Source organism: Bactrocera tryoni, unplaced genomic scaffold, assembly GCF_016617805.1.
Source record: "Bactrocera tryoni isolate S06 unplaced genomic scaffold, CSIRO_BtryS06_freeze2 scaffold_7, whole genome shotgun sequence".
Classification (NCBI taxonomy): domain Eukaryota; kingdom Metazoa; phylum Arthropoda; class Insecta; order Diptera; family Tephritidae; genus Bactrocera; species Bactrocera tryoni.
The window spans coordinates 7796507-7822553 of record NW_024396366.1 but is presented as its reverse complement, the minus strand read 5'-3'; the positions used below and the strand labels follow the sequence as shown (position 1 = coordinate 7822553).

Here is a 26047-nt window from a genome sequence, read left to right as displayed (position 1 = left end):
CTTGCTGTGATGTAGAGTCTATCAATGGGTGATTGGCCACTAAATAATTCTTGCCGAATTTCTGTCCACCGTATATTGCATGTGAATGTTATAAACAAATCTGGTGACCCATAATGACGTACATATGACATAGCAGCCTGAGCATTTTCATGCATATGTCGTGGACTTCTGACGTACATATGTTGATGGGAGAATAGTTGTTCTGCTTACATTCTCGGCATTTCCATCAGCATTGATGGCATCCCGAAGATGTATGTATTCCTCAGAACGGAGTTTTGCCTGGCTCAACCTGATAAACGTTAATCACTCAGTTTCTACTTTTACATTTGTATGTACATATCGACAGCATATTGGTGAAAGAAACGCCGACATTTTAAAATGTGATTGACCTCATTTTCTCGAACCATCAGTCTGTATGAATAATAATTCATTGAACTAACTTTTTTGTTAGTTTCAGAACATAAAAATCATTTTTTTGTGTTCAAATTACTTAAGGCTGGGGTAAACATTAAAAACATAAAATGTCTATTAACCTGTAACTGGAATTATCATCTTTATTAAAAAATGATACCCATCTTCACCTTGCCAAAATAAGATAGGATATTGTAAAGCATTATATGATCGATGTGTTTCGGACACACGCTGCAGTTGATTGTTACGCCGGTGTAAAACAATACCTGGGTTTTCTACATTTTCACCTACAATGACAATAGCGACTTCAGCGATTGTTGGGGCATTAAAACGTCGTATGTGTTGTCCTGCAGGCGTCTTATCGGCTTTGATAACAATTTTGTGGTTATCAGATGGCATGTGATCTAATGCGGTCTTGAATAATGCAATCAATGCGTTGTGTTGATGGAACAATAATTGGAGCTGTTCCACAACTGATCTTTTCACAGAATTGTTTGGTGCACAACGCTGATCGACTTTTCTTGCTGAATAGCCGATGAAATAAATTTGAAAAAATTTATAGTCACTATCCGGCACCGGTAATAAGGAACCAGTTCGATGATATATTTGCCTTTGAATCTGCAAAGGTAAACATTATCGTATTACATATACCAAGTGACTCTCAAAATACTTTGTCAGCCCTACCATTTCCCCCATCCCGGAACTTGACTTTGAATCCCAGTTTAAATCACTAACATCGGTAATTTTGGCAGCTAAAATTGCTCGTGCACTCAAGCTATTGCAGTTACGATAATTTGGCCAATGTTCGGATAAACATTCGTGATGAGTTCATCTTCCGTTGAAGTGAATTGACAAAAGGGAGGTGAAATTGATATCAAACCACTGGAAGTATCAACCGAAATTTGCCCATTTCCAATTCTTAGCGAATACAATGTAAAATGTCATCGGCAATGTCATTTTTTCGTATCCCATAATTAACGCGAATTTAAAGGCGGATATGTCGAAATGATCTTCGCGATAAGTATGCGAACTTCAGTGGCATGCGAAGTACTATCGCATTGTCCTTCGTCTGTTTCCAGTGATTATCATGTTCCAGCAAATGCTACTGCTGGGATGCTTCTCAAAATGTTGCACACACTGTACCATTCACAATACGCGATGACTTAAATGAAGTTGAACCGCGAGACGCAAAACAGTCGGAAAACTTTCATGAATTGCAAAGGTAAATATCCTACAAAGCGCTTTATTGCAGTTCACATATCGACCCATTTGATACTGCTGATCTCATATCGTTCAAGGCCAATAACCGCTATGTTGCTTTCTTTGGTGACGTACTTGCAAACGTATTTGATCGATTCGATCGATATTCAACATTGACATGAGTTTTGAATGTGAATTAAACAAAAGGGGCGAATATGGTACGACCCATGTGTTTGTCAACTTCTCGATGTGTTGTTAACGTCGATATTCACGCCTCTAAATGCTAAATGTTCTGCCATTGTCGTCTGGTGAGTGACGCCGATACAGTGAATATCCATCATTTCCCATTCCCGTTTCCGAAAGAAAAGCACATGAGTAGTGTTTCGTGCATTCATTGTCAAACATACAAACCAAAGTGGGATTGTAAGGTTCGCAAGGTCCATGAATCATATTGGTTTTAACCACTTCGTATAATTCTGGATCTATCTCTGAATCAGGAATTTCCGCTGAAATGATTTCATCAATTTGATCTGGTGTAATCACCATCCGCATCCAAAGAAGAATGTGTGCGTGCGGCAAACCTCTTTTTTGCTACTCAACAGAACACATTCAGCATCTAACAGTATCATATATACCATAGGTTGCTTCAAGATAAAGACCATCAAACATCGCAGCTATTGTTAAAAAAGTCGTGCTGTGATATCGTTACGATCGCTAGCTGATTGACCGCGATCCATAATTCCACACGTATGTCATCGCATTTTGGGAGTACTTCTTGCCTTTCTTTGGGCTGCCATACGTTGTGTATGGAAAATGTTACTTTTTGGAATTGTCCAATTTTCCGACTTCTCCTCATGAAAAGTATAAGGTATTTTGTTTCTAAACCTTTCCTGATCCACAACAAACAACCTTTAAAAATTTCATTAAGATTGGTTCAACCGTTCTCTTAGTGTTACTAACAAACTAACAAACAAACATTCATATTTATTGTAACGTTTGTATGGGGAAAAGAAAAGGGCTGTTTTTAGGGGTTTTCCGGAAACTATTCGAATTTTTCTCGCCGTAAAAACCATCCTTGAACTTCAACAAACATTTAAGAAAAAGAATTGGCCAAATTGGTCCAGGCGTTATTGAGTTATGCGCGTACATATATTTTTGGTATTCATTTTTATTTATATAGAAGTGAAATGTTCTAGTTTTCTGCTCAACTTTCTTAAGTTTTTCGTACATAAGAACCTTCTCCGAATAATAACAAATACAACAAAAAAATAATTAGTGAAATCGGTCCAGCCATTCACGTGATGCCGTGACCAAAGGAAAAAAGGGATTCATTTATATAAGTATACTCGTATATATGTACATTTAATTTAAATTGTTTCATATTTATTGAGTTTCGCTTCCGTTTTATTTTGTTAGTAGTGTTTTTGTATTAAATTTTCACTGTCTTTACTTTTTGGTTTTTTTATTTTAATGTACTTCACTGGACTGTAAGTAATAGCATTGACAGACGGCACCGTAATTGCATTTTTCGGGATTAATTCAGGAGTTACCGCAGCTAACTCCGTTGCTGAATCCAAACATAACTCTCAAAATTTTAGGGAGCTTGTGAGATTTTCGTTGGCAACATTGTTAATAATTGACAGCTGTATACTATTGTGAATGAAAAATAAGAACAGTGACAGCCATTTTACGTTTAAATGTAAATGTTATTTTGAAAAGCGACGATTAAAGATAAAAAGTAAGTAATTTTAGTATTTTGCATTGCCTTCTAAACGAAAATTACTATATTTGTTTTAATTTCAGATGGCTGGCAGAAAAAAGCGTTCAGGGTGGACTTTAAATGATGAGTTGGAGCTGCTGGAAAAATTAGAGGCACGTTCCCACGACCTCCGGCGTGCAAAGCTAAATGCTCATATATACAATGAGATTTCGCAGGAAATGGCACAAAAATATACCACCGAGGAAATTCACTGCAAAGTGAAAACATGACCAAGAAATACGATTTTTCAATAATTACATATCTTCTTTTAACACATTAATAACTCTACTTTCAGAGAAGAGAAAACCAAAATTGGCCCTTCTGGTGGTAGTCCCTCGCCTTGGAGGCATTATAATGCTGTGAATCGCATAATAGGGTGGACTGCCGTTAATTCGGCTTTGTACATAGAGACCTACTCGTATTCCGAAGTAAAAAACGAATTTATTTTATTTATCGCCATCATGTCCGCTGCCACCTTCGTTGCCGTCACCATCACCTTCATCTCCGCTGCCACCTTCGTTGCCGTCACCATCACCTTCATCTGCAACAAGAAAACGCAATTTTAGCGCCGAGTTGTTAAAGGTTTTAAAAAAACAAACTGAGATATTAGAAAGGGTTGCGGATGAAACAAAGCACGTTTCAGAGGAAATACTTCAGACTGTTCGACAGCACAATAATTTGTCCGAAAGATTTTTAACCCTTATGGAGAACATCGCAGAGAAACTTTAAGTTTAAAATAATTTTATCGTTTTTTCTAGTCCTAAGCCATTATTTAATGAAATGTTTTGTTTTTTTCTAGTCCTAAGCCATTATTTAATGAAATGTTTTGTTATTTTCTAGTCCTAAAACATTATGTAGTGTAACAAAAAATAAATTTAAATAATATTTGTTTTCTGCTACTCTATACATCTGTACTCACGAAAACTCAGAGCTATTGCATTTCTAATAGCCGATGCTGTTTCATCATTTTCCCCAGCTCTTGTAGTGTGATGTGGTTGAATTTCTGTACTTATTTCTGCAGCATCTTGGATCCACGAAGAAGGAATTTCATCATTTTCAATTTTTAGAAAATTGTGCAAAATACAGCATGCATGTATAATAACGTTAACGTTTTTTGGAGCTACCGGTAAACCTCTGCCAATTTTTCTAAATCGAGCTTTTAGTTGACCGAATTCTCTGTAACTCTGCGACATTTGGATAAACGATAGTTAAATGTTTTTTCTAACACTGGTTGATTTGGTGAGTATGGAAAAGGCTTCATCATGTAACGCGACAATCGAAAGGCTGAATCGCCAATAAGTATTACGGCGACATTAACATCTCCAATCATTTTGATGCTCTGAGCAATTTACGAATCGTTATTTCTTCCAGTTTACCCAACGTGTATATATGTAAATTTTGATCTATAAAATAGTGAAAGAATTTATAAAAATATTTCCAATAAGTACTCTATATTAAATTTACCTATAGTCGCAACTTGCCAGCAGAACAACCGAATACCACCCCTTATAATTGTAATAATCGATCGCATCTTCCTTTTTCGGCTGAACCTCAATGTGGCAGCCATCTATTGCTCCAAAACATTGCGGAAAACCAAGGTGTGCAAAACCTTGTACATTTCTGCTCTACTTCTTCTGTGCTTGGGGGATAGGAATTGATGCAATCCGGATAAATTTGTGCACACAGCTTTGCAAAAATCCACAACTATTTCCCCAACTGTGGTGCGTCCTACGCCAAATAAACTTGCTACAGTTCTGTATTCCGCTGAAGAACCTAACGCATACAACGCAATAGCCACTCTTTTCTGAAGTGGAATGCAAAGTCGCGTGTTGCTGTTGGACTTTCCGATTTCCTTAACCTTTTCACATATTTTGTGAAAAGCTTCTTTGTTTAGACGAAAGTTTTCTTTAAATCGGATGTCATCTATCTTTTTGACATCGTACTCCCAAAAACTGCCATTGCGGTCCTTTTATTAATGACATATTAATATACAATATATAATATATTAAACTTACAAATTTCCAGGCGCTTCTTTCCTTTATTTCCGAAGACGCCACTTTGGTACTAGTTTCCAGTATCACTTTTGTCAATTCATTTATCGTTTTAAGCTTTTGAAGCAGGTTCACTAGTAATGTTTTTATTCTTTGGTTTAACAAATTGTGGTTTTGCACCATCTGTGCGGCTAACAATCACAATGCTTGTCTTCTATCCATTTTTGTTTCATTAAATTAAAAATGTTAGTAATATGCATCGCTGCTGTCTGTCACCTATAAATTTGGATCTGCTTAAGTGCGCAGTTAATCAGGGTTAACGCTGTCGTCTGTCAAGGCTATAAGTCTTTATTTCACTTTTAATGTACTAAGATTTTTTATTTTATAAATTTATTTCTCAATTTGTATACACTGCACCTCTTTAGTTGGCTGCATTTTTAACTTTTACTCTGTTTGTTCTTTTTTCCTTAAGGTATATATATACATTTTTTTTTTTTTTTTTTTTTTTTTTTTTTTTTTTACGAGGAGGAAGCATCGAAAGCCTGAACCCATGTCAGTGTGGAACTTTAATCCGAACTAAACCTCCTACTGTCTTGTACCAAACCCCCCGGTACCACCGTCAAGTATTACGTCGGGAGGAAGGTTGAGTATTACTCATACGTACGTGATGGTCCCAATGCATTCAGTAACAAGCTGCATTTACTTGGCCCTACCTCGGTTTGTCTTATACCCCCTAGTACAGTGATTGTCACCAAAACCTTCTTGTCTGCTCCAGTCATAGTTTGTGTGTCGCGTCTTAGTTGTTCGTTGGAATTTGGAGTAGTCTTCACGTTGTTGTTCTCCAGCTCTTTTGTCGTTTCATGATTTTTGCTGCCACTTCGGACACGGCTTTCCACTTATCTAGTGATTCTACCATTTGAGACACTAGGTTTTCTGGGGTTGGTCTACCCCGAATGCGTTTCTCAAAGATTGCCTTTCTTCGTCGTATTTCGCACATAGGAAAATTGTGTGCTCCACATTCTCGATGATCTCGCCTCCGCAATAGTCGCATACATCGTTGTCTTCATGATTGAATCGCTTCAAATATGATTTGAAACAGCCGTGTCCAGTGAGAACTTGGGTGAGGTAAAAATCTACTTCTCCGTGCGATCTATTAAGCCATAGTTCCAATTTAGGGATTAGTCGGAATGTCCAGCGGCCATTTCGGCTGTCTTCCCATCGTTTTTGCCAGCGCTTCACCGTATCTGCTCTGGCTTCCTCTTTGGGTTCTGAGCGTTACTATCTCATTTGAACGGTATGTGAGCTCTTTGGCTAAGAGGTCTAGCGGGTGTAAGCCCGCGATCACTAGGGCAGCGTCTTCGGATACCGTACGAAACGCGGAGCATACTCTCAATGCGCATATGGTGTACGTGGAAAATAGGCCGCGTCGGTATGATTTGACTTCAAGAGCTTTCTCCCCATATTTGGGCACCAAATAGAGCAACTGACTTTAATACTCCGGCTAGTAGTCGTCTCCTATTTTGTTTTGGTCCACGGGTATTGAGCATTAGCCGGGTTAGAGCTCTGCATATTTTCGTAGCTTTTTCACTTGCATAAGCCACGTGTTCTTTAAACGATAGTCTTGCGTCGAGAACGATTCCCAAATATTTTATAGCTGGCTGTGTGGTTATGCTTACACCTTTCGTACAGAATGTAGCAACTTCTCGGACCTTTCTGCCTGTAATAAGTACAGCTTCGGTTTTGCTCTCTGCCAGAGATAGTCCATTAGTTTCGAGCCAATTGTTAATTTGTGAAATTGTTGTATTGGTTACCGAAACTATTTCCTCTATATGCTTAGCTATTACCACCACGGCAATGTCGTCTGCAAACCCAATTATATGTACGTTTGCCGGTACTTTGAGTCGTAGTACTCCATCATACATTATATTCCAGAGGAGGGGCCCAAGTACAGATCCCTGTGGCACTCCCCCGGAGATTTTGTATTTTTTGTAGCCCTGGTTTGTGTTGTAGCATAGGGTCCTTTCGTTGAAGTAACTGACTATCAGGTTGTAGAGATATGCCGGTACCGAGAAGTTTTTTAGCGAACTTAGTATACTTGGCCAAGATGCCGTATTGAAGGCATTTTTGACATCGAGGGTTGCAACCATACAATATTTGATGGTGCCACCTTTCCATCTTTTCCCACTAATGGCATTTTCCGCCAGTGTCTTCACAAGGGTCACCGCTTCGATTGTTGATCTTGCCTTCCTAAATCCAAATTGGTTTGGGGACAAGCCGCCGGCGTCGTCAATGGCCTTTACTTAAGCGTTGATAAATGATCCGCTCAAGAATTTTTCCCGCAGAGTCCAACATGCAGAGTGGTCGGTAGTGGGACGGGTCTGTCAGAGCTTTGTTTGGTTTAGGCAGTAATATTAGGTGTTGCCTTTTCCAGATTTTTGGGAAACAGCCATTCTGCATGCATAAATTATACAGTGCTCTAAAAGGGTCTATGTTCCTAACGATCGCTGCTTTAAGCGCTATATTAGGGATGCCATCTGGTCCTGAGGCTTTACCTGGGTCAAGCCGGTCGCATGCCTCTATAACCTCTTCGTTCGTTACTTCTGGTAATAACTCTCTTTGTTGCAGCACCGCGATCTCTCGAGGTAGTTGGGGTCGGGTCGGGAAAAGAACTGAGACAATTCTGTCAAGGGTTGTTGAGGAAGTAGGCATTTGACCTCGAATGCGTAGTTTTCCCATTACGGTCTTGTATGCGAGACCCCAGGCATTGTTTTCTGCATCGTCACAGAGTTTGAGAAAACATTCCTGTTTACTTTTTTTTATAGTCTGTTTCAAAAGTTTCCTCTTGGCCTTGAAACTTGCTTGTAGAGTGTTGTAATCACAGGTGCCACGAGACCTTTGGTATAAGCGTCTTACTTTTTGGCATTCTTTCCGCAGTTTAGCAATTGAGTCGTTCCACCAGTAAACGGGGGGATGATTATTACGCCGTGGAAGCTTTGACATTGATATGTCGCATGCAGTCTTAATGCGGCTCATAATCAATGCAGTCGCCTGGTTAACCGACCGCAAGTTGTCAGGAAGAGTAGCGGGTCCAAAGGCTTCTTCGAAAAGGTCTGGGTCAAATGTTTTGGGTCGCCATGAACTTCTTGTTAGGGTCTGTAGGTGGAGCCGTGTTTGGGGAGCATTTACCTCAAATATAATGGCATAGTGATCGCTGAAAGTGTACTGATCGCTAATTTGCCTTTGCGATCTGCGAACTAGGCTTGAGTTTACGAAAGTAAGATCGATCACTGAGGTATATATCGGGTGATTTTTTAAGAGCTTGATAACTTTTTTTTAAAAAAAAACGCATAAAATTTGCAAAATCTCATCGGTTCTTTATTTGAAACGTTAGATTGGTTCATGACATTTACTTTTTGAAGATAATTTCATTTAAATGTTGACCGCGGCTGCGTCTTAGGTGGTCCATTCGGAAAATCCAATTTTGGGCAACTTTTTCGAGCATTTCGGCCGGAATAGCCCGAATTTCTTCGGAAATGTTGTCTTCCAAAGCTGGAATAGTTGCTGGCTTATTTCTGTAGACTTTAGACTTGACGTAGCCCCACAAAAAATAGTAAGCTAAAGGCGTTAAATCGCATGATCTTGGTGGCTAACTTACGGGTCCATTTCTTGAGATGAATTGTTCTCCGAAGTTTTCCTCAAAATGGCTATAGAATCGCGAGCTGTGTGGCATGTAGCGCCATCTTGTTGAAACCACATGTCAACCAAGTTCAGTTCTTCCATTTTTGGCAACAAAAAGTTTGTTAGCATCGAACGATAGCGATCGCCATTCACCGTAACGTTGCGTCCAACAGCATCTTTGAAAAATACGGTCCAATGATTCCACCAGCGTACAAACCACACCAAACAGTGCATTTTTCGGGATGTATGGGCAGTTGGCCACCAAGATCATGCGATTTAACGCCTTTAGACTATTTTTTGTGGGGCTACGTCAAGTCTAAAGTCTACAGAAATAAGCCAGCAACTATTCCAGCTTTGGAAGACAACATTTCCGAAGAAATTCGGGCTATTCCGGCCGAAATGCTCGAAAAAGTTGCCCAAAATTGGATTTTCCGAATGGACCACCTAAGACGCAGCCGCGGTCAACATTTAAATGAAATTATCTTCAAAAAGTAAATGTCATGAACCAATCTAACGTTTCAAATAAAGAACCGATGAGATTTTGCAAATTTTATGCGTTTTTTTTAAAAAAAAAGTTATCAAGCTCTTAAAAAATCACCCGATATATACATATATGTATATATTTGTATATGTATATGATTTTCTTTTTTGTAATTTTTTTTCCACTGTACTTCACCTTGATTTTTTCTTTTTACTTAATTTTTTATTATTTTGCAATGTGCCGTTTTTTATGGCTCGAAGAATCATGTATTTTTCACGTACTCACCTTCTCGGTCACCACAACAAATTTTCAAAAGGAAAAAAACGAATTTCTGTGTTCATACGCGTGAATATTAATGGATATGTACCCAAAGGGTTTTATTTAAAAAAAGGCGGTAATATATAATGTTTTAAATCGCTGATGTCGTTCCGCGCAGAAGCGTACAGATCGCTGCTGAGTTTGAAAACGGAGTGTGCCGATCTATTCAACGGTCCTTTTTTCCCGTTTGTGCTGAAGCAGATGGTGTGATGGGTGTGGTGTGAATGTGGTTGGTGTACTTGTGTGTAGATGTCGGTGTGAGGTGCTCTCGTGAGTGGTGTAGAATGTAGATTGTAAGAGAGATATGGTAAGTATGGTGAAGGTTGCGTCTCAGTGTTGTGAGTCTAAGCCGATGTTATGTGCTAGTGTGGTAAGTGAGATATGCTTTGATGTCGGGGGAGAATGCTCATTCATACACAAATATTATTGTAGTTCATGACAAACAAAAATGGGTTGTAATCTCTGGTTTCAAGTTATTAGAAATAACAATCCTGTTTCAGTACCTAACGCAAACATAAGGGAACTTATATTCCATCAGCCCCACGCAATAGGAGTGTAAGTTAGAGCGTGTTGATTTTTTTATTTAATCAGTAGTCAATGATGTTAATTTTTTTAAATTTTTCACTTCCATTAAAATTGTTAAAATTGCTACTGTTTTGGCGTCTTTGGAAGTTTCTATTAAGGGGACTAGCTTTTGGTATAGTTATCTTTTTGGGGTATTTTTGCCTTGATGAGAGCGATTGCTCGATTTTTCTAGTAAAGCTGCATACATTTACCAAAATTGGGTCCCAGTTTTATTTGGGAATGTTTTTTGTCGATAAAACCGACAAAAAGTTGGAAATCTCGGATGTGGAGTAGGTGCAATTGCTTTAGTTAATTTTAACTGGTTAAAAATCATTGTTTTTGTATCTTCAAACTGATCTTAGCAGTCTTTGTATTTGGCATAAGCCGCGAATTTAAAACTTTCTGGTAGATCTGATTCATCAGATTCTACTATTGCGTCATAAGAAGCGTGGAGACGTATCCAAAAATTGTCGAGATTTTCCTTATTGCACCTTGTTTTGTACTTTTATCAACTGAGTTTTTTTTGGATTCCTTGGAGTCTGAGCACATTTAAAAGATGTGTGGAATAAATAAAAAATGTCTCAGAGAAAACTAGACTGGGAGAATTTCAGAACAAAGTTTCGCATATACATATGTACACATGATTAAAAAAGACTCTCTTGTGAGTAAGAGCTTCAAAGGAAATTAGTAAAACAGTGACTTTTTGATATACCGAAATTACTGGTTGAATTTCAAAAATATTTTCGTATATACATTAGGGTACTTCAAACATTTTTTTTAAATTATTTTGCAACTCTTACCCCCTCAAATGTTTGTGACTGACAAACAAAAAATCCTCCCTCAAGCCAGGCGCTGTAGCTTAATTCTAAGGGGTCGCAATTTTTTTAGTTTTGGGTTCCCATACATTTAACATAGGAATTTTCCTTTTTTCATTCAAACAAAAATTTCACCAACCAATTTTCGTTTCTCAACTTTTATTGAAGCTATAACCCCGAAAGCAGTGCCTACACCAGTAAAGAAGAATGTATACATATTTTTGACCTATAGGGTTACCGATAAGTGGATCTTTTTGTGCTTGTCTTATTTTCAAATGCGATCTCATATTACGCTTTAAAATTTTACACAAACCTACTATTGTTTTTGATAAAAAGCAAGGGGTATTGCGGCATTGCGGCATATGTATATGCCAATGGGGACTTTGAATAGTTATAACAAAATTACCGTCGCTTAATAAATTACTGATGATCAGTGATAAATTTGTGGCGATTTAATAAAAAAATGTATATTTTTTGTAGTTTAAATTTAATTTTAAAATGTACGTGATGTCAATGGCGTATATTTTTCACCAGATCCCTCCAGTTCGGCTCATCAGTGAATTCACCAGATAGTAACCACGACTGACTACCCAACTGGTTACCGGCAATGAAGTTCACTCATGAATTTAACATGGCGATGTCATTGGCAGTCTCAGTTCACACTATTCACTTGTGATTCACCACTTATTTCAGCACTTACTTCACTACCTACATCTTACTTATAACTTTCTATATTTCATTAGCTTCCTCACTACCTACCATTTGCCATATTTCACCTCTTATCCCATCATCTATCACTTTCTATTTCTCATTAGTAATTTCACTACTTACCTAGTTCACACCATTTATTGTTTAATAATACATAATTCAACTTTTTGCTTTATGATTCTATTTTTTTTCAGTTGAATTGCTGTGCGCAATTGTTCTTCGGCCGGTTCAAAGTCATCGCCAGCTGGAATTGAATATATGTATATATTAAAATAATTAATTAGTAATTATTTTGATACATATAAATCAATATATGTATAATTGTTCATATTTTTCACATTTTTTATTTTATTTAATTTTATCGTCCGTATTGAAGGCTCTTCAAATGCCTTTTACTAACTATAATTCCAAAAAGTACAACTTGAAAATTACAAATAAAACGCTGTCTTCCTGCGTAACGGTAAACATTTGTCGCGAAGATTACAATTTTTTTTAATACAGTGAATCATGCTTTTGATGACCGACATGTATGTAAATGCAATAAGAATACAATCGCTTTTGTCAAACTGTGCTTGCTGTAACGTCTAGGTTTTCTCAAATTTGCATTCCATTCTTATTTTTCGCTGGTATTTTATTTATAGGACATATTGAAAAAATAGCGTGCTGTAGATCATACTCTCTTCTCTCAAAATCTCTCTCATGTACTACTGCTTCTCTGTATTACCTCTATGTAGTGAATTCACTAGTGTAATTCACCAATTCATACCAGCCGTAATGACGGGTGATAACAGAGTACCAAGTGTGTATACAAGTTCTTTAGCTGCACGTAAGTCACACAGTGAATCTAAACAGTTGCAAAATATCAATGCTTTGGTATTTGAAGTCTGCAATTAAAATAAAATACATATCTACATAATGTACACTAAAGCACACACTAGTTAAGAAATTAGAATTAAAAAAATGTATATAAGAAAGAAATTTTAACAAAGAAAACCAGAGTCAATACAGAACTCTCAGAGTCCTGAAGTTATATACAGAGTTTTTGCACATTGAATTGTGTTTTATGTTTTCTTCAGAATACTGCTGCCGTTTCTGATCGAAAAAACGGACATACACTGACGGACAAAAGTTTTGGCACAGCTGATGTTGGTTCCTTCAGTTTTCTGTAGTTCCGTAAATTTAAAAGGTAGGTTCAAATAATGTACTAGTCATATACTCACCTTTAGTTATCTATCACTATATTTAATTTCATTGGGCAAAAGTTTTAGCTCATTTAGAATATATATCAAAACATGGAAAAAATTCTAGTTTAATAACGGGTATTCAAACCTTTCGTTTTAATAAGGTCATTTAAACGATTTGGCGTGAAGTGAATCAATTTACTTGTCACCTCAGATCCAATGTTAGTCAATTCATGCTGCAGTACCTCGTTTAATTGGCCTTTACTTGTTATTTTCAACCCTTCGTCCAAGTTCATCCAATAATCGAATTTAAATCCGGTGATTGAGGAGGAGTTGCAAGAACGTGGTGAATGATCCACATACGAGCATCATAAGCTGTATGTTTGGGATCATTATCTTGCTGAAAATAGAACTGATTCCCAAGTTTCAGCTTGTTTACGCTTGCAAGTTTTCTTTCAATATGTTTATATGTGTATGTACGCATAAAGTTTTGTCCATTACTCCATCAACAAATACTAAGTTCCCAACGCCTGACGCCGCTATAATTCCCCAAACCATGACTCCGCCACCACCATGCTTTACGGTATAATTAACATTGCTTTTGTCATACCCGTATTCGACCAAATTCTAAACGCTTTTTTTGTTAGCCTTGCTGATACGAGGTTTTTTCGAGCTATTCCGGATTTGTACCGGTTACGAATAAGCACCCGCCGCATTGTTTTCGGATTCTTCCTTGAAGTCATCAGAAATCTTTGTTGAAGTCAGTATGCCGCCTCTCTTGAACTAAATTTGAGCAGACGACCCGAACGTTTGCAACTCTGGAGGCAACGGACATCTTTAAAACGGTTGATTATGCTCCGAATGGTAAAACGACTTAACTTCATTATTTTATCAATTTCTGCATAGCTTTCGTTGGCGGAATGTAGATTTAAAATAATTTTTCTCTCCTCTGCTGTCGTTTCCACTCACCTGCTACCCATTTTACTGAATTGTAGTAATAATGCACGCTACGCAAGACTATATTTCACTTTAAAAGTTAGCGGTTTCTATTATATAGTACAGCATCATGCGGTCACTTGTTATTCTAATTATTTTTTTTTCTTTTTTAAGCAGAATCAATGAAATTATTTCTGAGTATTCTAACTGTGCCAAAACTTTTGTCCACAGAAATATATTCGATTTTTATTTTAATTAAGTACAGTGATAAATAACATTAAGGTGAGTATATGACTAGTACATTATTTGCATCCACAGTGCCAAAACTCTTTTCCGTTTGTGTATATATGTAAATATCTGATATTTTTGCACATCAACGGACAACTCGCAATAAACGCTTAGCAACGTGCAACATACAACAACAGCCTCTAGGTGCTACTATTAAAACAAATCAATAATACTCCTGTTGTTTTCTATACCTTGTATTAGAATGCGAAAATATGAAACTATGACTTTACTTATATATGATATACTAATGAAATCATTTTATAAATTATTTTATATTTTATTTAAAGAAAATATAGTAAATAAAATATTTAAAGAAAATTTGCCAAATTGTCTCCCTAAAATTCTTGCGTCCCAGGTAGTTGCCTAACTTGCCTACGTGGACCGACTTTGCTAACAGTATATTCTATTATATATTCTTTGTTCCTTTGGTTATTCATTAATATTCGTAATAATATTTGTTTTTAATGCCCGTTTAAGGATTTCGACTATAGTGAATGTTAAACCAACATATTCACATGAACATTACCCGTTACATTACCCTGCCAGCCACGGCTAACCACTTTTCTCAAATATTTCAATATATTTACACATTTTTTCTCTATGCACTAACACCAACGAACATGTTCAGGTTATTTTTTTGTTTACCTAAATGTGATAAAAAATAGTTACCTCATTTCTTAATTTATTTGAATGAGTGCGAATGAGAAAACATAATTTTCAATAGTGCCAAAAGAAAATCCCAAAAAGAGTAATAAAAAAAACGATGAAAACGAAAAGACGCATGTCATTCACGCTAGTACAACAAGAAGGTAAGTAAATGAATTTTATGTGATTGCAAATAATTACTTCGTTTGTTTTTATAGCATTGGAAATCAAGAAAACAGAATTAGAAATGATGTCAAAATCCTGCTTGTCGACTTTAACGCCAGGGTGGACAAGAAAGGTATCTTTTGCACAGCGGTCGGCAAATTCAGCCTCCATCATGATGAAGCATCCTCAAACGGGTTAAGACTGATTGACTTCCCCAGGGCCTGAAGTATGCTTATCTGTAGTACTGGATTCCAGAATCGAAAAATTCACCAATCTACGTGCCTGTCTCTGGTTCGAAAAGCCACCAACCAGATCGATCATGTTGTGATAGACGGAAGACACGTTTCCAGTGTTTTAGACGAGCGTACGCTCCGTGGTCCTAACATCGACTCGGACCACTATCTTGTTGCAGCCAAGATACACACCCGTCTCTGTGCAGCAAGAAATGCACGTCAACAGACACAAGAAGTTTCGACGTCGAAAAGCTGCAATTATAAAAGACAGCCGAACGATTTTCTTGCACTCCTGCACTCGTAAGCAACTCGGTATAAGAGAACGGTGAAACGGCATTTCAAGCTCCTTACGTACATGGACGATGGAATGTCAGCCACGCTATTCAAATACAGCGGCGAAAAACGGATAAGGGTCATGCATCAGCTTCTTTATAGAAAATGGTTGGAGGAAAGCATGACGATTGGTATTTAAAAGTGCTCTGCCCAATCCACAAAAAGGGAGATCCTACAGTCTGCAACTTTCGTCGCTTATAGACTCCTCAACATCGCTTATTCTAAGGAGTGTATTGTGTGAAAGCCCACCGTCAACAAATTTGTTGGACGTTATCAGTGTGGCATTAGACCTGGAAAATCAGCAACTATCCAGATATTCACCATGTGTTAAATCTTGGAAAAGAGGGTCTTCTCCGATTCCAAAGCTGCCCAGCATGGCAAATGGGGCTTGTAGCTATCTCCTGTGATCAAACCAACGGTCTTTGGCTCCCACGTCACTTTTGACAGTCATAACTTTGAGGTCTTTGATAATTTCGTCTATCTTGAAACCAGCATTAACAGCAACAACAATGTCAGCCTCGAAATCCGCCGTATAACTACTGCCAACAGGTGGTATTTCGGACTGAGTAGTAGAGTCCTCTCTGTACGAACTAAGACCAAATTCTACAAGTCACTCATCGTCCCCGTCACGCTATATGGTGCAAAGGCATAGACGATGAGAATATCTGATAAGTCGACGTTACGAGCTTGGTCCATTGCGCATTGGCAACTTCGAATATCGCATTCGATTGAATAAAGAGTTGTATGAGTTATATGATGGCATTCCTTTTGCTTTGAGCGACAAGAGCCCTGGCTTCAGTGTTCACATGGTCAGAAAGTCTTTCCACATGAGACTTTGCATATTTGTTAATTGATGCCGCAACTGAGTCAATTCCGACACACATTGACGGCGCATCTTAAAAATTTGTTTTGGAATCGCTGGACTAGTACAAAAGTGCTAAGGCTTGAGTAGGCCCAAAGTTGTATCCCATAAGTCCAAACTGGTCTGAACTCCTGCTTTTAGTCAAGAATTTTGTTATATGTGGATAAGGCTGACTTTCAACTAAGTAGCCAATACATGTTTCAGAATTTTATTTCTAATTCTTATTTTTTCTTTCTTTGTGCACTCCATCTAAGTTTTGTGTGCAGGATCATGCCTAGGTAATTCGCAGTATTGTGATGTGGTATTTGCACACCGCTTAAGTATACGTACAGAGGCATATATCTAGTATAATTGTGTGTGAAATCAATATTTTCGTTTAATTTTTTGTTTGCTTAGTTTCATCAGCAAATGTTGCTGTAATACAATTGTCATCGTGTGGTAGATCGCATGTAGAGAGTAGGTAAAGGATGGGTCTTAACACACTACCCCCAGGAAAACCAGCTTTGATTTCATTTAAATCAGAGAACATATTTTCATGTTACATTCGAAAAAAACGGTCCGAATGGTATGATTTTAAAATATTGTAAAATTTTTTTTTGTAAAGGCATTTTAATTTTGTTAGGAGCCCGCCATGAGAAACTTTATCAAAGGCTTTAGAAGCGTCGAGGGAAACGGCCGAGCAAACTTTTTTTCTTCAAAGGCATTTTCAAAGACTCGAGTTATTCTATGTACTTGGTCAAAAGTGGAGTGATTTTTTCGAGAGCCAAATTGATGCACCGGTATCAGCTTCCTCTCTTCAATAATGTTGTTAAGACGCACAGCAAACAGTTTTTCCAAAAGCTGAGAAAGTATTGGCAGGAGAGATATGGGCCCATATGAAGTAATGTCATGCTGGCTTACCAGGTTTATTGAACATAATCACATACATACATATTGTAGATTAATAGTAGCGTTCATTATAGCAGCAATTTTACTTATAACGTTTTGAGGAAGCTGTTTTAGTATTTCGCTGGTAATAAGTCAGACTCAGGTGATTTTTTAGACTTCAGTTTTTTTTTGTTCTGCACATACATTTCTCATGGTTAGTAATTACAGGAATTTAGGTGTGGCTAAATTAGCCTTAGTCGCCTGCCCCACACCACACCTACACCTATCACTAATACGCCACACTCACCTCGACATCACTACAATCCATCTCAACATCACCCACATGCGAGAGCCCAGGATCCACACACGCAAACACACACCACACCAATCCACATAAAAAGGGTCAGCATATACACACGGCAGTACTGAGCTCAGCATATACAGTAGGGCGGTTCAAAATTTTAAAGCTTTGAAATGTTGAAGTGCTCTTTGATTTTTTGGATCCTTTTGGTGAAAAAATAATTGAAAAAAAAATTGAGCTCATTCGGATAAGATTTAGAACTGCCTCAACGAATTCAAAATTCACTAATATATGCTGAATCAAAAAAAAATAAAAATTAATATAATTTGAACATACATATGTCTTATTTTACTGGAAAGTCATTGGTAAATACATTTTTAATTATATAATTCATATTATTTCATTTTTTGTTACATATTTGCATATTCAAATATTTTGAAACAAAGTGCTTTTATTACAATTAGGGAAGTTTTTACGGTGACTCTCCACAACTTGTAATAGAAACTGTTTTTCGCTCTCGTTTGTCGTTAGGGATTGATTAAAATTTGTTGCTAGAGCAATTGCTCTTTCAAAGCCATTATATATTTTTTTGCTTCATTAAAAGATTTGCTTTGATTCCACGAGTCTATGTCTTCATTTAGAAAAGTGACATCCAATTTCAATATTTCAAATAAAGTATGAGAAGCAGGACCAATGAAAAAGGCTATTGTTTTATCACTCAGATCTTCTGTACCAATATATTTAACAAATCTTTTAACAGGCTTTTGCATTTTGAACTCATTTATTCGAGTCACCATCAAACTTTTCATTGTTTTCGGTACCAAATCTGAGAAAAGGGCAATTGGAGCTAGTTCTTCGCTTAAATACCATAAGTGTTGACTTAATGCAGCTGTTGCGGTCTCTGATATTATTTTTGATATGGTGCTATACTCAGAAAAATATTTTATTAGATTTAAGTCATTATAAGGAGCGTCACAGGCATTTGGACTTTGTATCCAAGCTTTTACGTATATTAATGTAATAAATATACCGAACTCAACACAAGCCTTTTGCTGGGGTTCATCAAGATGGAATTGACTTCGAAAGAGGCAAATTTTAAGAACATAGAGCAATTTTGACATCCAACGCGCGTGTTGAAATGCGCCAGGAGTATGAAAACTGATACCGCGTGGAGGAGTTTCTCCCAAGAATATCAACGTTAGTTCTAATAATTCACGGTAATCTTCTCTTAACAATTGCCCTGAATTTTTCTTTAAAATATCGCTTGCAAAAGCTATTGCTTCTATTTTAAATGAGAGTAATTCATTACTTATTCGACTATCAGAACATTTCTCGTATTCGCTTCGATTAATGTTTGGCCAAAATTCCCGAAATGAACTAAATATTTTTACGCCGGGGCCAGATGTTGAACCAAATAATGCTTTAAAAACATCTCCGCAAATAACTTCAAAGATGTGGTGCCGACAAGCTAGCCAAAGTAATTTTTTTTCAGTTTCTGCTCCAAAAGAACGCATGCTCCTTTCATACGACCCATATTTGATGCAGTGGTATCAAAAGACATTCCGACAATTTGATGGCACATATTCCACATCTTTATACCTGCAAAAACTGCTTGTGAAATTTCTTCTCCGGTACTTTTCTAAGTTTTGGGTACTCCAAGCAGTTTTTCAGTGTTTAAGCCGGAGACGACAATGACAATTCGATCGTCCTTAGAAGGCCCCCTTGAAATTGCAGGTAGTAATTTTCCATCAAAATGTATAACTAAAGGACCATTGGGCGAGAATATTCCCTTAAGGTTTGAAGCATGTTGACTTCGGAACTGACTACGCATTCTACGAATGGTGCTGACTGATAAAACAGTTTCAGAAGCATGATCCGCACTATACTGCTGAAAGAATATAGGCTGCTTTCCTATAATTTGTATTAAAGAAATAAGTATATTGTTAAAATACATGTCAACTTAAAAACCAAAATTAACTTTCCTGTTACTGGTGTTCGTGCGATCCAATGCGGACGCAAGATTTCGTGACATTATTTAACGCTGTTCAATTTCTTTATTTCGCGGCATTAATGTTTTATTTTGACTAATAAACTCATCATCTTTATCATCATCATGATCAGACTCTTCGTCACTAAGAGAGGTTGAAAGCGTTGCAGGTTCTAATGTTTTTCGTTTTCTGATTTCTTCTTTTTCAACTCTGTCCATCATTTTCAATACCTTCGCTGCTTTTATTTCTTTTTTTGCACATATTTTACGTCTACTCTACTCATCACATACTTTCGTTCTGACCTTTGGTCTAATAAAAATTGCTTATCTTTTTCGATTTTTATTAAATTCAAAGCATCATGATGAGCTATGTCAAAGATTAAATTAATGTTTTCCATAAACGTATTTTCTTTAGCAATCTGCACATAACTTCTGCGATTTTTATTCCGGCAGATATTGCGATATTCATCCAATATTGATGTAATTTTTCTTATAATATTCCACCCCTCAACAATTGGAATATTTGCTTTACACCATATATCACAAATGCTTTGAACAACTATTTTCACGCTATCTCTTTGAGATTTATTTAGTTCTGAATGATGGAAAAAATAAACTCGTAAAGTATCAAGAACCGTTGGTAACAGCCTGCCATCAAAGCAAGGTTTGGATTTGCCAATCAGATGAATTGTACTTTTAGATCGCGTAGAAGTCATATTATTACTTATTAGTCAAATTATTACAAGATTATAACAAATTATTACAAAATAATTAATTATTTACAGCAATTTAAACGTACAGACTGCTTCTGTTTGAGAGCAAATCAAAACTGACAAAATACACTTATTCCGCAGTCGACGCCAATTTTTACGTTAAAGTACCGCTATTTTTGCATTTTGCTTTGCATTGCTATTTCTTCTCGCTCTTTGAAACACGCTCTTTAAAGCCAAAGCGAAAAAAAACCAAGATTGATATGTTCAAAACAAATATTGATAAAAAAATGCAATAGCAAATCACTAAATTGAATAACATAACCAGTGGTAAAATTTGACGTCGTTGAGGCAGTTCTAAATCTTATCCGAATGAGCTCAAATTTGTTTTCAGTTATTTTCTCACCAAAAGGATCCAAAAAATCAAAGAGCGCTACAATACTTTCACCATGGATTTTTTTTCTATGAAACTTGAATCGCCCTAATATACAGTAATAAACCTTTTCTTTGTTTACATACATATACTCACCTCTAGAAAATCTTAGGGTGTTGTGTTACACTTTTTTTGCTAACTTCATGGTAATCAGGGTGTTGTGTTAGCATTTAAACTTCATATAAATTTTAAATTTTGATGACCGAGACTTTAAAAGTTATTAAATAATGCAAGTGTTTACGTTATTTAAGTGATTATATTGAATTACTTTGCATATCTGTTCAATTTTATTGGGATATTAGTTGTTGTTTAATGTTAAATCAGTTGTTTTTTTTGTGCAATTTTTAAACACGCTTCAAGTATTTCCAAATTTTTGCATGCAGTTGGATACAATCCTGGGTGGTAATTTGTCGTTTGACATATACAAATTGAAAACTCGTTAGCCGTTATAGGAAAACTTCAATTGGAAATTGAGTTTGAAATGAAAGACATGTCGAAGTTTTTAATAATAATACATATTAGTGTTAATAATAAAGTTTATATTAAAAATTGTAGAGCCTTTTTATTGCTGCAAAAATTCACAACCCGACGTTTTAAAATACTTTTTATAAGAATTAGAACATATTTTTCTTTAAGAATTTTTAATAGGCAGGCAGCCAGCCCTCATTTTCGGCACATCAAATTTTTGAGTGCTAGCTTCTGTATTTTAATCTATTTAATAGAGTTGTAGGAGTTTGGATGCATCTATTGTGAGAGCTTAGAAATCTTTATTAATTATTAAGTTATTTTGTGCAATATTTTTATTTCAATTTTTATGTAAATTATTAATTATGTTTATTTTAAGTTGAAAAGGTGAAAATAGGCCTACCGAAAAACCGAACACCTAAAAAAGTCTGTAACGCGCTTTATTGCAAACCTCTGGGGTGGTGTGGAAAATGCAAAGCTTAAATATTCAAAAATAAATTATCAAAAATAGTATACGGATGAGAATTAGAACGATGTATTAAAAATTCAGCTTCAAATGCCTAAATATCTTCTTTCCAAATTAAAATTATTGGTAATAATATTTCAAAAACTTACGAATACAAACCGTTTTATGTTTTCTGTCTGTCAATTGAAAACAAATACATTCAGAAGAAAACTCACCACCGAGAAATCTAAGAATAAATCAAATATTAGTAAATATATGTCATTAATAAATAATTTCCTTTTATATTAAGCAACAATATTTATAGTTTTTGTTATTTAATAGAATAAATTTGCTAAGTATTTACTGCCTCAATATATACAGCACTGCGTTGCTACCTCTGAAAATCCAAGATGGCCGCTATTCACCCCTCAGAAAGCTACCACGAAAAGGTTATCTACTGTAGATACTGTGGTACTGACTCGTCCGTTGTTGAATACACGTCGCTCTTTCGCCACCGCTACGCACCGCTAGTGATATCCATTTATATCTATATCCATAATTTCCAAACATAACTTTATATTGTGAAACTACGGCCATTATAAGGCGGATTTATATTGTAAAATAAATTTGTGAAGAATAAAGCGGATTTATAGTGTAAATAAATTTGTGAAATTGAAACCGGAGGCTTTATTTTAAAATACATAAAGTTTAGCAAAAGTGGTAAGTGAAGCGGGGAGTGAATGAAACATTGGTCCTTCGAGCCGCAAAGAACGGCACTATTGAAAAAAAGAAAATCAAATTCTGTGACATAAATATACATATGTATATACAAAATTGTTCAAAAAAAACAAAGTGCGGTAAGGTTAACCAACAAAAATTCGTGTACAAAATTTAAGTGAGGCGACAAATACATACATATATACAAAAATTTATTGCAAGTAAAATAAAAGTGCAGTGACAAATACATAAATACAAAAAAAATTAAGCTAATACAAAAAATTTTAAATCGCGTGGGAAACATATAAATATCGCGTGTGAAACATATAAATACAATATTGTGCTGAACAACCAAAGCAAAAAAAAACCGGCGCGGAAATAATTTAATTCTAAACGGGCGCGAAGCTTAAAAACAAACTAAAAAAAAGAAAACAATAAACTCGAAAAAGCAATAATTTTCAAAAATAAATAATAAAACATAATAATAGTATAAATAAAAGATTGCTGACATAAAGACAAAAACTTTTACACTAAATCCATCAGACATATTAGATCTCATAAAGAAAAACGGAAAACTACGTAGGAAATGGCAAATCACGCGATTCCATGAATATAAAACAGAACTAAACAGTTCAACTTAGCAACATTTTAACTATATTGAGAAATTAACGCCAAATAAAAATAGAGATTATTCCCTTTGGAAAGCTGTAAAAAATGTTAGGAAACCAATATTATCGAATACACCTCTCAGAAAGGCAAACGGATCCTGGGCCAAAAGCGAGGAAGAGAAAGCGGAAGTGTTTTCGAAGAAATTAATTAAAACGTTTAGCAATAACCAATAACAAACAAAAAAGTAAAAATATATGACTATAACCGGATTTAAACAAAAAAGGCTCCCGGCTTCGACTTGATGACTGTTGATATACTAAAAAATCTAACGGGTATAGCATTAGCAAAGCTTGCATCAAAAGCAAAATACATAATTATGGTGTAAAAACCTAGCAAACGCGCAAGTTAAGGAACGTATTTCTTATAATAGTAAAAAACCTCAAAACAACCTTGAGTTGGAACAATTGAAATGCACTATCACTACAACAAACAAGTATCAAAACAACCTTGAGTTTGAATACCACAACAACCTTATCTTAAAACAAAGCAATTGTATCTAAGCACGTAATATATATGTAAACAAACCTAAACAAATAATATAATCTGTATCTTAGCAAACTATCAACTAGTAATAAGTAAACGTACTAGTTAGTATAAATAGAAGTAAAAACCATGTAATAAGTCAGTCTTAAGATTATAAATAAAGAGTACACATTTCGGTGCAGCTCAAAATATATTCTTTTGACTCATTTTTACATAATGTAACAATTAACTCGCACATAAGCCCTCGTCATATCGTCCAGTCTCACTCTTGCCTATAATTATAATACTATGTTCGGACCGACAACGAAAACATGTTTTCGTGGGAAAAACTGGTTTCGCACGAAAACATGTGTTTTCGTCCATGTAAAATCTGTCAAACGAAAACATAGTTTTCGCAGAAAACTACTTGAAAACTTACATTCCACTCATTATAATCGGTGCCTGCTCTAGTTTAATCGATGTTTTTGGAAGACATATTTTGCCGGCCCTAAATTGTCACGTGATATTTGTTTACATTCCATATACAAAAACAGCTGTCGGTTGATATTCTCATATTAGGGGAATTCTCTTGCTCTTGCGAAATCTTGCACGGTGCAGAAACTGCAGAATTTTCCTCTTGGTTAACGGCACAACAACAAACATACGCAGAAAATTATTTGCCATGGCTATAAATATGTCAGACCAAAACCCACGTTTATTTTCGTGCCGTCATATATGTATCACTAGATTCTGCAATGGGTGCTCTCTTGCCCTTGCATATTTCATTATAAGATTTTTGCATTTTGTGTCATCGTGCAATCTTGCAAGAGCAAGAGAATGCCGTTATTGATATTTGTCAGTGAAAACTCATCGAAAACACACATTGTCGGTCCGAACGACTTAGATTCCACAACATACAAATGTGTTTTCAAAATGTTTTCAATATCGGTCCGAACATAGTATTATAAAATTTGTATTTATTGGCATATATGTATGTATATTGAAAGTTACAGTTCATCTTTTTAAAAACTGTATACTTTAATAGCACGGTTGCTACCAAACTGTTTGAACTTACGGTTGATTTCCGGGAAACCGAAAAGAGTTTGGTACATTACATATGTATGTACATCCAAATATATGTATGAACGGTATATAGTATAATAAATAAATAAAGGCCTAGTTATGCTTACACTTGTGAACCCAACACACAAACTTTATAAAAAAAAAAGTTCAAGTATTCACTTGACCACAGTTTCCAGCTATACCCCTTATACTCAAAACAGTATAAGCACGATTGCGCAAAGTAAGCTAAGGCAATTTCGAAAATTAAAAGAAAAAGAACAATATCAACCATACATTGTTGTTGTTACAGCACATATGCACAGTATTCACAACGTATGTACATATACATCTTACATGTATTAACAAAGTTGACAACGAGATAAATCAACATACACTCATATGTATACATCCACAACAGCGTTAAATTCCACAAATTAGCATTTGTACTAAAAGTGCATACCTGCACTTTGCCATTTTCTTTCCCCGCGTTATTCGTACGGCAAAATAATACACTCATACACACGGCATACAATTTGACTATGCCGGTGTATACATATAATGTACATAAGGTACAAAATTAAATGAAATGTTAAAACACATCGAATACAATTTAAAAATTTCCGTGCGGTAAATGCAACCGTTTAACTAAAAAAAAACGTTACATTTTATTAATTAAAAACAAAAAAATAACAAATATATACAGACAAAATAAAACCAAAAAAATCAAGAATTGGTGGCCAAAGCGCATAGATATTAGCATTTAATTATCTATTCTATATTCAAAGACCAAATCGGCACTTTTTCAGCGATACCCCATATAAACACGCACATATCGTGCAAACCCAAAGGCCATTAACCTTTTGCTTTTCTCTCATTATCGCTCGTATACAAATTAAACCATTAGTTTGTGGTTTTGATTTTTAAAAAAGGATAGCGGACTCGCGTCCGCGGCTTTATTATAAAAATTTTGTCTTAAGACTGAATACAATTTTTACCTTAACGTTCCCTATAGTCAGCAGTTAATCGGATGCGCGTGTGAAGCCGCTAATATTGCTGATGCGACGTCAGCTATTGCTGGGTTTCGAGTTTCGTACTGAGGTGCTGACCGATGGTGGGAATTGTCTGAAGTGCTGTATTAACTCCTCCCCTCTTAAATATGATCGTCCTCGATCATCAATAGAAAGGTAGATCGTTAAATTTTATATAATTTGGAATATTATGAGTTTCTTCTGGAAGGGTAACTTTTTGACTCATGTTAGGTCTTATTGTCTCCTTTTCTATATATTTTATTTCAATCTTCTTTTTCCGTAATAAGATAAAAAATATTATGGTGGTAGTTAAAGCTACCGATGTCAGGCTGC

The 26047-nt window shown here is 35.9% G+C and overlaps 1 protein-coding gene across 2 annotated transcripts in view; it reads left to right on the top strand.

Moving 5' to 3' along the window:
* LOC120781387 (cyclin-dependent kinase 5 activator 1) overlaps positions 1–26047 on the top strand; it is a 316650-nt gene that overhangs the window by 210681 nt on the left and 79922 nt on the right. The window contains exon 4 of one of the 2 annotated variants that reach the window (XM_040113596.1): positions 3415–4274. The exons of the other annotated variant lie outside the window; for it this stretch is intronic. Within the exon in view, the coding sequence (XP_039969530.1) occupies positions 3415–3600 (186 nt within the window). The 3' untranslated portion in view covers positions 3601–4274. Of the gene's footprint in view, positions 1–3414; positions 4275–26047 lie in introns of those variants that run through there. 2 annotated transcript variants of the gene reach the window in all.